A 13,616-nucleotide genomic window follows, 5' to 3' on the forward strand; every position below is an offset into this window, starting at 1 on the left:
ACAGCCACAAAAGTACAGCCTTTGGGCTATAAATGGAATGGTCCCAATAAAGTTTAGTCTAAGGCCAACACTTGAAAACACGAAGAAAAAAAAAGAAAATGAGGCTTACAAAAAAGCTATCAAGCTATGAAAAGAAAGACATTTTTCGATCACGAAACACAATAAGAAGTAATAAACAGAGTGAAAGCGCTGGTCCAAGTAACTAAAACTTCATCATACGTAGGAATTAAACATACTCCATGGATCATTTTATGTTCTAAATTTCCCATATACCATAAGTAAGTAAAGGAGTACGCCGACCCTGCAGGGACGCAAATAAGAGACGCCGACCCTGCACTATAATCAATGCTACAGGCCATAGAAACATCACAAGTCGGATCATAGAAACACTATCTGTTAAAATCGGTTCCATTATGATTGCTATCGCAGCCTGAACGGCATAAAACAGCAGTGACTTATAAAAGTATATGGAAAATAACGCTGCCTAAAGTAGGACGTGGCCTTGATAAACTGAGAGAACAGTCAGTTTTCAATATCTTTAATGCCATTTTTTCTTTAATGTCATTTTCCGCCATAATTCATGATTGATAATTTACTAATGCTGGATCATCATAATTAATGATGATGAATCGATGTGGTGGTTCAAAATAAATTAAATAAATTTTACTCAGATCTTCAGTTTTTGAAGACTAATTTTGATACACTTATCAGACGCTCAGAGTTAATATTAAATGAATTGTATTTGATTTTAGAAAGATCTGTATAATCATTTTAAAATTGCAGTATATAACATCGGCAGCCAGGAGAGAAATTTCTTGAGATGTTTTGAGGTCCCTTAATTGGCGTCATGTTATTTTATGCTGAATCAGTTAGTTAGCAGATGTCACATAACATAAGTTTTCATAAAATCATTTTGTGCCAGTAAACAAATATATGGCTCACTCATAACACTTCTTCAAGAGTAATTAAAATATTAGGACTCCCTTTCGTCAAGTCAAATCAGAGAATCAGTAAAAGCAGCTAACCCAAGACTCCCTCCGTGAAAGATTCTTCTAATCGCTCAATAATTCATACAGGAACAGATATCTGAAAGTAATGAATTAATCAAATGACATTATGCCACTGAGGGTATTTTATACGCGCGGCGAGGGCTCAATCCCCTTTCGGTCACTATTGGAAGAGTCGATGTGCCATCCGCTTCCTCAAGGTGGAACCGGTACGACATAATTGATGCAATCGAACACCAAGTAAGGCCCAAGATAAAGAAGAAGGCGCGGGTGCAAACAAATTAGGTGCGAGGGTTGGCAATTTGCTTCAACGTTACCGATATGATTTTTTTTTACTCAGCGTCAGCCTTACTTTAATTACACTTGCGATCAGCTTAGTGTATTATTACGAACCTACTGTTGTTTCTAACCTAACTCGCAAATAAATGTGTTCACTAAAAGTTGTAGCTTATTTGGAAATTTCACTGTACTTTTTAAAATTGTATTGCATCTGTTCTCTGCTTAGTTTGTGGCGTGTTTGCTGCCTATTAAGCTTCCTTGGCTGACTGGTTAGTGTGTGAGCTTCTTAGTTTCTATGTAGCAGTTTCGAATCTTAGAGGTAGTAGAGTTTTTGTTAAATCGAATTTCTAATTAATATTATACCACTTTATAGAGCTGCTTTTTGTAGTGTTCTCGCTACTGTTTGCGAAGTATAGCTTCGCCTATGCTTAAATGTTCATCTGACTTGCACCAATATTTAACTAGCCAGGCTCGGATCTAATTTTTTTCAGCGTGGGTGTCTTTTTAAAATTGTGTTAACCTTTTTTACATCAACTAATTTGATTTTCTGAGCTTTCCTGAAACAGTCTAAAGATTATTTCAAGGCTTATTTCTTTTTTTTGCATTTTATAGAGCTGCTCATTGTCTTGTTCTTGCAATTGTTTGCGAAGCGAAGCTTCACCTCTGTGTTAAAATATGTTTATCATTATTAAGAGAAAGGAACGTAGTGAAGACTCTTATATAGGTTTTGGTATTTTTGTTTTTTTTTCCAGGAAAAAATCTTAAATTGCTTTTATAACTGCAGATATGCATTCATACATATTAATACATAATATGTTAACATAATTTTTAGATTTTCTTGCGAAATAAAAAATATAGCGAAAAAACCTGTTTATCTAGTTTTCTCAAGTTGGGTTAATGTTATAAAAAAGTGGTAATCATAAATTGTTCTAGAAATTTAAAGAGCTAAAAGGGCATCCATATCAAATAAGTTGATTATTTACTTGCGTTCCTTGACTCTTTTGCAACTGTCTGTTGGCTATTTGGGTTTTTTCGCTATTTGAAAGCTTTCAGATTTCTTGCTATTAGAAAGCTACCAATTTCCATTTTTTGCTCGTGTTTGCGAAGTGAAGCTTTATTTTTTTTGTAGAAAGAGCTATTGTCCTATTTAGATACAATTTTCATTGCAAAATTTGGTGCCGAAAATGTATGAAAGAAACATCTAAAATTTTCAAAAAAGTCAGTGTTTTTTTCTGTTTTCTTGCGTTCATTATTTTTGTTTATTATTTAGAATTTATGCTAAAGCAATGGAATTTCTCCTTTAATTCAATATGAGCGCTTCATAAGTCGATCAGAAGTTCAGTCTGCAAGTCTCATACAAACACAAAAAAGTGAGCGAGCACGTATTCAACGGGTTGTAACTTCTGTTGAACACTGAACACATGTCAAGCTTGTTTTGTTTTCCGGAACGGCGCTTCAAAGCTCGCTTGCTCGCTTACCAATAGAGCCAAAATATTAAGCATTAGGCTGCGTAATCCATTCTGCAAAAAAAAATTCACCAGCTTTTCGAATTATTGCAACGCTACAATTTAGCCTATTAATGCCGTGACTTCTCACGAGATATTTAAAAGTACTTATTTCGACAGAACTGTTTCAGTATAACTTTTATCGCTCAGTCCGTTCTAAATTCCAGTGTTCCGAATAAAAAATTACGATGGTTTTAACTCAATGAACAAGACTTATGAAACCTGGCGAAAGTCAATTTCACCAGTTTAGTAGTTGAACAAGGACAAATTCTTTAAGTTATCTGATAGTTTGGTGCCGGGGCCTAGGAAATTAGACGATAAGCAAATTGGACGGATCTTACAAAAACGAAAATAGACGAATTTTTCTTACAGATCTGGCATTTAAGACGTCGCTGCTATGAAAAGGAAAGGGCCAACAAAATTAAAAGTCAAGGTATACAAATACAAAAAGAACATAAAATGACAATACCTATCAAAACAATTAATTTAAATGAACATAAAACGTCAAATCCGAATATTACACGATAGTTCTGAATTTAATAAATTATGCATAATAGACATGAAAAGTTTACGTTCCTTTTTTTAAAACAAATTTCGGCAAATAACGCCTATATTGTTCCAATAAATGTCCAAACTGATAATATTCTCCTCATAATTGTTTTTCAATCGCTGGATTTGGGCATTGAGCAAACGACACTTTTTTTTTCTGTGGAGGGTCACCTGTCGAAAATTTTGAGTATACGTTTTTTGTGATTTTTTTTGTTATTCAATTCTTCCATAACTTCTTCCAATTTTTCTTTTCCAGGAAGCATGTCATGATTCGCTGGCATTTGTTGTTCGGAGATATCGTGGTCTATCATAAACGTTCCACATAAAAACTCCAAGTTTTTGGATCCAAGTTTTTTCGACATAATTGACCAAATCTTCAATTTTTGGCTTTTTTTGCAAAAATTGTAGGTGTTTAAGCGAACAAAAAATCACTAATCCGACAAAATGTAACCTAAAATCTTGATTGTCGCTCGTTTTACTCCACATACCATCTATCTTCACATTCTGTAAAATTCTCGGAATTTTCGGCAAAAATCGATTTCGTTTTTTTTTAGTAGCCCGCTGCTAATTTTGTGATACCCCGGTGGATTTTCGATTTCCGAGTTCAGTTTAATTTGCTCGTCGTAAATCATTTCCACCGGTTTTGTCGGATCAAACTGGATTTCGGTCAGAATTTTTGGCGAAAATTTTCTTCGTCGTTGTACATTAGGTCGGGTTCGTGACCGTGGTTGCCTGATTTTCGAATAATTTGGAGATAACACAGCGATCATGACAACCAATTTTGGTTTTTTTAATCTTTTTTTAATCTATAACCTTCATCGGTATTAAGATTTTGGCCGAAATTTAACTGTTGTCTGTAAACAATATTATTTTTCTCACGCAATTTGTCTGCAAAGAATTTTAATCTCTTAGACTTTCGTCTATTTTCTCACAATTTCAGTTTTGCAAGATCGTCTTATTTCCTTTTAAGTGCCTCCGTCTAATTTGCTTACCGTCTAATTTCTCAACCCCCTTTGGCGCCATATGCTTATTAGTCTAGTATAATTAAATGGCTCGAACTAACGTATTATAGTACACTTATCGATTGATCTTTTCAGCCAATCACAGTCAATTGTCGGAAGACAGCGACTACACAAGTGACATAGTGGGCGGAGTGAATCACCCCCACCCGAATGAATCAGTGAGCCAATATCACCCCCGACACAGGGCCCAATTCAACCCCACAGATGCCCACTTACCCCCGTCCTCTGACCAACAACCACCCTACTACCAACCGCACTATGCCAATGACCGCGGAGTGAGACCAGGTTATTATGAGTATGGTGGTGATGAGTACTACCCTAATGAGTCAATGGGGGGAGGGACCGGTGGTGTTGACGCGGATTATGAAAGGTATCAGCAGGGATCTAGACCTTATGGACAGGGTACTATATACCCTGATGGGTACATCAGTGACTCGTACTACCACGAAGGAGGGAATTTTGAAGATCCGCAATACTATTATTACGACGAGTACGATCCCGATTTTGACTACTATGACTACGACGAAGAGGAGTTTTTCCTTGAAAATGGATACTACCCCGAAGATCACATGATGGCTCTGAACCAAGAACAACCTCCTCACCCTAATTTTCCGGAAGGAACGACTCCTCAGAGCTCGGCTGCCGGAAGGCGGAAGCTTCCAGACGTCAGTCAGATCTCGGAATCCGAAGCGTATCTCTCAGATCGATCGGGTTTGGAAGCTGATCGCGATGCTGCAAATAGACGCCGACAACTTCCGAATGATCCGAGCGCTCTGCGAGTTTCTGTCGGTGGTGTTGCGGAGGTTCCGACAACTTCAGGAACTTTTACGAGAGTAGCAGATGATGGTTCGATGCTTCCCGGATGTGAGGTGGGGGACCCGAGTGTGGGGTTCATGGGGGCGGAGCAAATGGGGGAAGATGAGTTGATAGGGGATGCAACAGGGGGAGATGAGTACTATGATGGAGAAGAATGGTATCCCGAGGGATACGGACCAGAGGACTATTTTTATGCCGGTTAGTTGTCCTTCCAAGGCATTATTGGAAAAATAGTAGCAATTATTTTATAAGCGTCTCAAGATACATGTCTCGTGATTACTCTTGGAACAATTTTGGCAGATTTTCGCATAGTCATTTTCGTATACTTTCTAGTGCATTGATTTTGTGCGTCAATATTTTTGACATCGTATATTGAAAAATTCAAGTCATTTTTAGGTTTTTAAAGTCTCGGTGAATGAAATGAATTACCCTAATTAGGACGTGTGGTTTTTGCTCAATTTATAGGTCCTATTAGTTATCTGCGCTCTTGGTACCTTTTATGTTACATTGAAATTTATATGCTAAGTTGAAGGCAATTTAAGCTCTCTGATAAGATAGCAAATGGCGCATGATTTTTTTCAAAATTGGATTTTAATTTCAACGATCGATTAAATTTTTGCTTATGCGGTTATGTTTATCTCAAAGTTGTCGAGCAGAAAAGATTCATAAAGTTCTTAAGGGCTAAGGTGATATTTTATTTTCCTTCGAAACCTCGAATTTGGAAAATGGTCAGAAACAATTTTACCATTCAAGTTATTAAGACGTAGTTCAGACTCTTCTTAGGTCGAGATGATTTTTTTTCAGGAAGTCTTAAAATTTGTTCAGGCTCAAATTTAATTTTTTTTTGCGGTTTGACTTTTGATTTAATTTCATGTTCAGTTCATTCCATTGTTAAAAGGAGGGCAAACTCCACTTTCGAACAGCAAAAGTGTAAAGGTCACGAAAAACGTGATCGACCTTAGTTTCGAAAGTGGAATTTAATTTTCAGATTTCCCAGCGAAATTAAAATTTTACTTATAGATCCATTTTTCCCTAATTAGGTGAATTTTTTGTTAGGTGAATTAGGCACAAAGTGGCATTCATAAATTGTTTCAGAGAGCTTTAAAGATTTTTTCAAAAAAACAAGTCAGTATTTTTTTCTGTTTACTTGCGTTCATTGACTCTTTCCCATCTGTCTGTGGCTATGTTTGTTTCTCGCAATTAAGGTGCCAATGAAGATTACATGTATGGGGCACATCCTGTGCCAGGGGATCCAAATATGGACTACGGCCAGACGGGGCACTACCCCGACGTGCCCCTGGATGAGTTTGGAAATCCAGTGCACCCTCCGGACGGTGAAGAGTACGACGAAGGCAACTACGAAAATGTCGAGGCACTGTACGAGAGTCGAGCAGCGGACAGGTTCCAAGGCGTTGATGGAGCACATCCACATCCGGAAGAAATGGAAGGGGAGGAGTTTTTCGAGACTGCCACACCTGGCTACTATGACGAAGAGGGAAACTTCATCCCAATCGAAGGTGACAAAGAAACATCCTCCCTACGAGTCCATAATTAATGGTCGTTGTGAACCATAAATTCAATTAGTAAAATAAATTGAAATTTAATTAAGTTAATGCGTTTGCCAGGGTTGCAAAGACAAGTTGATTCATTTTGTAATATGAGTATCTTTAACCGTAAATGGCGTGCATTGACTGACTTTCCACTTGCTTGATTGTTCTTAATGAAATGTCACTTTTTCTCAGCTTTATTGGAGATTTGGCTCGAACAGTTAGCATGTCTGCTTGACGATCTCCCAATCCGGTGCTACCGCGAGGATTGATCTATAGTTTTAGATGTCTGGGTCCAAGTATGATAGTTGGATTCCAAGACTAAGCAAGTATGAAAGATGGGTCCTACCCAAGTAAACAAATGTAAACAAGAAAACATGGTTCGCTTAGAAAAATTCGAGACCTAAAAAGATTTCTTCAAGGACACATCTAAAATGAAGGGGACCCAACTATCAAACTTGTGCCGAGGTCTGGACAATCGATTAAGATCAACCAATTCAGATTCAGATAAATACTTGTTAATATTCCGGGAATATTCTTACCCGCTCTGTCGAAACCAAGATAAATCTTTTTCCTAATTATAATAACAAATAACCTGAGAATCAGCCGTTTGAGCTATCGCGAACGAAGCATTCAAGGTCAGATAAGATTGAAGATGATGTTTTGTAGATGAGCAGCTGGAGGGGTACGAAGACACTGAGATGTACGAGAACCTGTACTATGACGAGTACGAGGAGGGAGGGGAGTACTACCCGGGCGAGTTCGCGTATGATGAAAACGGGGAACCCATTCTCCAGGAGGCACCCTACAGTCTAGACGACTCAACTGTCATGTACGAGAACTACATGCTAAGGTACTACGATTTTAAAAAGAGTTTTCCAATTAAGGTCACTATGAATTCAATTTGAGATATGTGGAATTCTTCCACGATATGCTAGTATTTTTTAACGATGTGAAATTCACTTATTTTATATAAAATTTTGTTCACGCTAATTTTTCATCTAGGCTGCCTTGTCCATAAGAGCTTTTTCAAAGGTATATTGGATTGGATTCAAAAGAAAATGGTATCTCTAGTTGGTTTTTTATAGCATCTCAAATCGATGTCATGTCGGTCAGCCTTCTCTATGTAATAAACGTTTACATGCTTAGTGAAAAACCACAACTACTCAACTCTTTTTGGTCCTTACTTTTTTTTGATACATGACGATAGTTGAATTTAGATGCTCTCCATTTTTTTAAGTTACGAAGACGACCAACAAGACCCTGTAGTTCACAAAACAGATATTGGCAACCTTCATCTTCATCACCATCAAGCAGCAGGGGGAGTTGCAGTGCCGTTTAGTGAGCAGTTACACGTGGACACCTCCTCGGGGGGTCAGTTGGCAGACTTTGACCTCAGTCGGGATTATGCGAACTTGAAATCAACTGGAGCAGGCGGCCTTGCGAAAGGTCAGTTTTCAATGATCGTATTAGGAAATTTGCATTATGGCCCATAAGGATTATCTCATGAGTTAATTGGTATGTTTTGGAAATATTTAGGAGAGCCATATGACCACCCCCATGCGATTTGACCCCATAGCCGCACAAAGGGTCTCCCCTTTGGTACTATTTTCCGACCTCCATTTTTTTGCTGACCGAACGTTTGGAATGCATATTGTATACAGAAATGCGTTGTCATCGGTACGATTTTTTAGTTTTAAAACGATTATGCTAGTCGAGCTTTATGATAGTCGATACACCGCCGTTTGACTGTGTGCATGTATTTAGCGCCTCCACAATGTTACTGCTTGCCGAATTCGTGGCTCTTTTACACTCCCCCCCCCCCCCCACCACACATACGTGGTCATAAAGAAATTTTGCAAGGTGAACAAACTATAGCTATTGTTGAACACATTTGTTCTTCATACTTTACTTCGTAACATCACGCGCTGAGCCACAATAACACATGAAACAATTAGAAAATGGAAAACTTTAAATGTGTGGGGTGGGGGTTAGTGGAAAAGAGAAAAGAGCCGTAGTCCGTTCAGTACCTTCAGTTTATACTATATCACCAAAATGTGGATTATCAGACTTGTTATTGGTCTTTATGTACACGCTGAGCTCAGTATAGAAGCTGCGATGGCCGAGTGGTTAAGGCGTTGGACTTGAAATCCAATGGGATCTTCCCGCGTAGGTTCGAACCCTGCTCGCAGCGAAGTTTTAATTTTTTCGCTGCGACGTAAATAATTTTTTCATATCCTATGTATGGATCCGATCTTAGACATTTTTCTTCCTTTTTCCATCTCTTAAAAAATACCAATCAAAGTGAATTGTTTCCTCCCCCCACACACATTTACGGTTCAGTTTTGAAAATTTTTTTTACGTACGTTGTCGTAATGTAATGAAATTTGGCTCTTTTCCAGTTGCCCCCTTTGATTTTTTCTGAAATTGATATATGAAAGTATTTAAAATGACTTATAAACTGCTTCAAAACATCGCAACATCACGCATTTAGCCATAATAGCACATAAGACAACTTAGAAAATAGTTGAATTGTGGGGGAAACTGAAAAGAGCATGAAAGTTTGTTGTTTAGCTTAAGTAAAATTTTCGTTCTGAACACACTGCTCCTGCTGTTATAACGCCGCTTTGGTACAAGTTAGAGGGGTCGGGGTCCTAAGAAACTAACCAGGTCCCTAATGTAAAAAGAATGCTTCAAAATGTTTCAATTTAGTACCTTTAATGATGAAAATTAAAGTATGGAATAAGTGAACGCAAATGCGGCAGGTTAATTACGCTTGAGAAAAAGTTTGAAACGATCGACCGGCGCATATTGATTAATTAATTACGGATCAACCGTACAATCCCCGCCCCCGTTGATTTAGGGGGGAGAAAATATGGGTTTTGTGGGAAATAATTTTGAGTATACCTTAGATTTATAGAAAAGTAAGTTTATTTTGTATTTGCTCGAAATTAGTATGATTTGGGACCCTCTATCACATTTGTACCCTTGTTTTTTCTTCCTATTTGATGTTTTAAAATTGGAGGTTCTGTAAAGCTACAGCGGTGCGCACTGCTAAACGACAAGTTCGAATAATTTGGTGCAGTTATCTGCAGAGTGGGCTCGGACATGCGATGGATCATCGCAAAGTTGCCGGGTCTCGTTTCTGTTATACGGCACAAAATATCGAACTGTTGATTGAGCTTCTGATTTTATTAAACACGCTTATATATCTTTTCGCTGATATTAATTTCAACAAATCAGATTCGAGCATCATAATCAATTTTTCTTTCAAAATCGGTGAAAAAATATTTTATGGACCGTGTAACAGAAAAGACCCAAGTTGCCAACTAAGTTAATATTTCAGGCCATCACCAGCACCAACTAGACTTCCCAGTAGGATCACTTTCCCAGTCGGGAGTGGCGGTGGCGGCAGCCGAGAGGTCAATGTCACCCCCTGTCGCTGTCGGCCACGGTCAAGGCAGTAGACACTACGTTGACAGAGGCCTCATGAGCGGGGATGATTTCCTCAACGACAGTCCAGGAGAGGCTAGGTTGGTACTATCCATCACATGAAAGGGGCAGATTGTTCAGTAGACCAAAATGGTAGATTTTTGGACCAATCAGAGTGCAGCAAAATTCGAATTCTCAATACAAGCTATGCTAATTTACTAGATAATTTTGAGGAAATTCTTTAGTTGATACCATAGGAAGAAGGTTGTTAAGTTGATCCAAAAATATACTAATAAAAAATGTCTGAAAGTAAATATCGCAGATTCAATTGTGAATATACTCGGGCGTGTTACTGTATGGGAGCCTTCAATTTAATTGAAAATTGATAACTTCAGTGGCGGTCGTATCAAGATGTTCACCAGTTTTCAGTAATAGACAGTCTTGCCGTTAAGATAGAGGATCTCTTTAACTATTTTCCCCCATCGGGTACCTTGTTACGAATCTCCCCAACTCAATAAAAAACTTCGGTTAAGCACATGAGAATTTTTTTACCTAGAAATGAATCTCCCCCTTTGCAAAATGGGGGATAGTTAAAGAGATCCAAATAATGTCTTGCTGTACAATTGGTTTCCGTGCAATTCTAAAAAGATTCGTGCAATGCGAAATTTGGAAAAAAAAATAATTGGAAACCCTGTTTTTCTGGATAATTCAGAAAATGTTTCAAGTCTGGCTCGGTCTTTAAGAGTGGATCAATGTAGTTCAGACTCTTATTTAGGTCGCGATCATTTGTTTTTGTTTGAAGGAAAAGTCTTTTAAATTTATTTAAGCTCAAATTTAATTTTCGATGTTTGACGTTTGATTTCTTCTTAAGTTATGTCCATTTTTTTCTTAAAAGAAAGGCAAACTCCCCTATTGAACAGCAAAAGGGTAAAGTCACAAAGAAACGAGACCAAATTCTAGTTTCGAAAGTAGAATTTAATTTTCAGATTTGCTCTCGAACAAAAAAAAATATCTATCGATTCAGTTTTTCAAATTCAATTAATTTTAGCTAAGAAATGTCAATCCTAAAGTTTTCTTGAAACTCAAAGGGCTTTAAGGCCATCTATTTGTTTTTTGAAATTCGAATTTTAAGATTTTTCGAAAAAATAAGTCTGTTTTCTTGCGTTCATTGACTTTTTTCCAACTGTGTGTTGGCTTTTTTTTCTTGCGATCAGCTTAATGTATTATTACAAACCTTCTTTTTTCTAACCTAACTCTCAAATAAAATGGTTCATTAAAAGTATTCATTTGTTTGGAAATTTCACTGTAAAATTGGAAATTGCATAGCACCTGTTTTCTGCTCTATTTGTAGCTAGTGTTTGGTGCTTATTAAGTTTTATGAGTGGTTAGTGTGACAGACTATCAATCTCTACGTCCTTTGCCTCTGTGTTTATATGTTCGTCTGACTTGCAGCAATGTTTAACTAGCCAGGCGCGGAGCTAAATTTTTAGCGAGGGGACATTTTTAAATTTTTGACTTTTTCACACATTGTTTTTCTGAGCTCTTCTGAAACAGCCTAAAGACTCTATTTTGTGGAAAACTTCTGCCCCACAGCCTTTTTTGGAAAATTTTAACCAAAAAAGTTTTTTTGGTGTACCAATCCGGCTACAGCGGCCAAAGACACTTTACTTTGCAACAATGATATTGCATTTTCGACCGACTGGCACGATGAGGTCCAATCAACATTGTTTTCTTAATCTCGTCTGAAGAAATGCTTTTTTGACTACGAGACGAGGGGAAATTTACATATTTAAAGACAGATTTCACCCACCCTCTCTTTATCACCACTGATTATCACCATTTTCAAACTTGTTTATCCGCATGTATAGATTCCGCCACATTAACTTCTTCGACAACATCATAATTGCTCCACCCTTTAAAACGAAACACTTTTTTCATACTAAATTAGAGATAAATAAAGTGTATGTACGTAAAATAGTAAAATACTGTTAATTTAAAATACTTCACGCAGCAATTAATTAAACGAACAATTTTGGTTTGTCAAACAAATATAAATTCATTAATGAAAGCGTCACATAGTTTCCCACACTTTGATCCCCAATGTAAATATTTTGGAACGGAATATTATGTGGCAAAAATTGCGCTCATTGAACTGATTATTTGGATAGTCTAGATTGACATACTTGTGTAATAAGTTATGTTTTATTTTCCAAATATTAGTTTCCGGTCCAAGAGGAATTTAATCGACAATATTTGATTGTTTCTACAAATCTGAAAGAAATGACTGATTTTATACCCTGACGTGTGAAGACCTTGAATTGAAGGGGTGGCGGACATGAAACCGACGGGACTTCAAGCCGAACCGTAAAACTAGGGACTTCAAATCGAACATATTGTGAAAATGTGATGAAATTTGATTAATTTGAAAAGTATTTTGAAGAATTTCTCAATTTCATGAGCTTTCTGAACAAGTTATTGGATGTTTTCATAATTTTTGAGCGTCGAAATGATGTTAAGCAATATAAAAAGTTTTTCATGTGTATAATTTATGCATTTCAAAATCCGGCTGATCTAACCATCTGATGCCGCTCTTAAGTGGTGCATTGTTATGAGCGCTTATTATTTACTAAACTTGCCCAAGTTTTGGAAAATACTTATTTAAGTGCTGAAAATTCAAAGTGGTAAAGTGTAAATTTCGGCTTGAAGTCCCGTTGGCCTGTTGTAATAGGCCCGAATTGAAGTATAAGATTAGTAAGTGTCAATGAACCCAGTAAAGATACTTATATGGGGAGGATTCTCATGCTTGAAGGACCGACTGCTTGAAAAATTTCAACCAATCAAAATCGCTAAGCGTTTCTATTGGCTAAATACCTTTCTCACAAAATTGAAGTCAAATTAACAGAAAATGTATTAAATCAGTGCAAAATAATCAAAAATATTACAAGTTGCGGGTTACAACCGCAATGCTATTCAGATAATCATCAAGATTAATGAGGTCAAAATCATAAGATTTTCTCAGTCTTGAAAACTCATCTGCTTATTATCTAATCGGTCAATATTAACACTATTGGCCTGGATTTATTTTCTTCCTTTGAGATTTTCGTGATTTACTTTGAGATCTTGAATACTCAATTCTGATTGGCTGAAAGTAAGCTAAAATTAATTCCAAGCATTCGGTCCTTCAAGCATGAGGGACGCCACCTACTTATATAGGTCGTGGTGATTATATGTTTTTCTGCAGGCCAAATTTGATCTTTTGCAGTTTAACATGTGATTTATTTTAAACTCAATTCAAAGTCATTATCTAAAAAGAAGGCAAAATAAGCTCTCCAATTAACAAAGCGGAAATGTTGCGAGAAAAGATGTTCGAAATTTGATTTTGGGTTATAGGTTTTGCAGCGGAATTACAGATTGATCCAGTTTTCTCTTTTGGACTGTGTTGACCATTAAGTATTTTGA

At 37.1% G+C, this 13,616-nt stretch overlaps 1 protein-coding gene and 1 non-coding gene across 6 annotated transcripts in view; both read left to right on the forward strand.

Annotated features, from left to right (window-relative positions):
• The window catches only part of LOC134853971 (protein unc-13 homolog B-like), a 116,153-nt gene that overhangs the window by 31,002 nt on the left and 71,535 nt on the right, over positions 1 to 13,616 (forward strand). For all 5 annotated transcript variants that reach the window (XR_010164386.1, XR_010164387.1, XM_063869993.1 and 2 more), the window contains exons 6-10: positions 4,438 to 5,376; positions 6,384 to 6,695; positions 7,395 to 7,578; positions 7,966 to 8,174; positions 10,072 to 10,258. Coding sequence is in view for 3 of the 5 variants with exons in the window: in XM_063869993.1 (XP_063726063.1) it covers positions 4,438 to 5,376; positions 6,384 to 6,695; positions 7,395 to 7,578; positions 7,966 to 8,174; positions 10,072 to 10,258 (1,831 nt within the window). In the remaining 2 variants the exon portion in view is untranslated. The remainder of the gene's footprint in view (positions 1 to 4,437; positions 5,377 to 6,383; positions 6,696 to 7,394; positions 7,579 to 7,965; positions 8,175 to 10,071; positions 10,259 to 13,616) is intronic.
• Trnas-uga (transfer RNA serine (anticodon UGA)) lies at positions 8,838 to 8,919 on the forward strand. The gene has a single exon. It is a non-coding gene; the product is annotated as a tRNA-Ser (tRNA).

Source organism: Symsagittifera roscoffensis, chromosome 9, assembly GCF_963678635.1.
Source record: "Symsagittifera roscoffensis chromosome 9, txSymRosc1.1, whole genome shotgun sequence".
Classification (NCBI taxonomy): Eukaryota; Metazoa; Xenacoelomorpha; order Acoela; family Convolutidae; genus Symsagittifera; species Symsagittifera roscoffensis.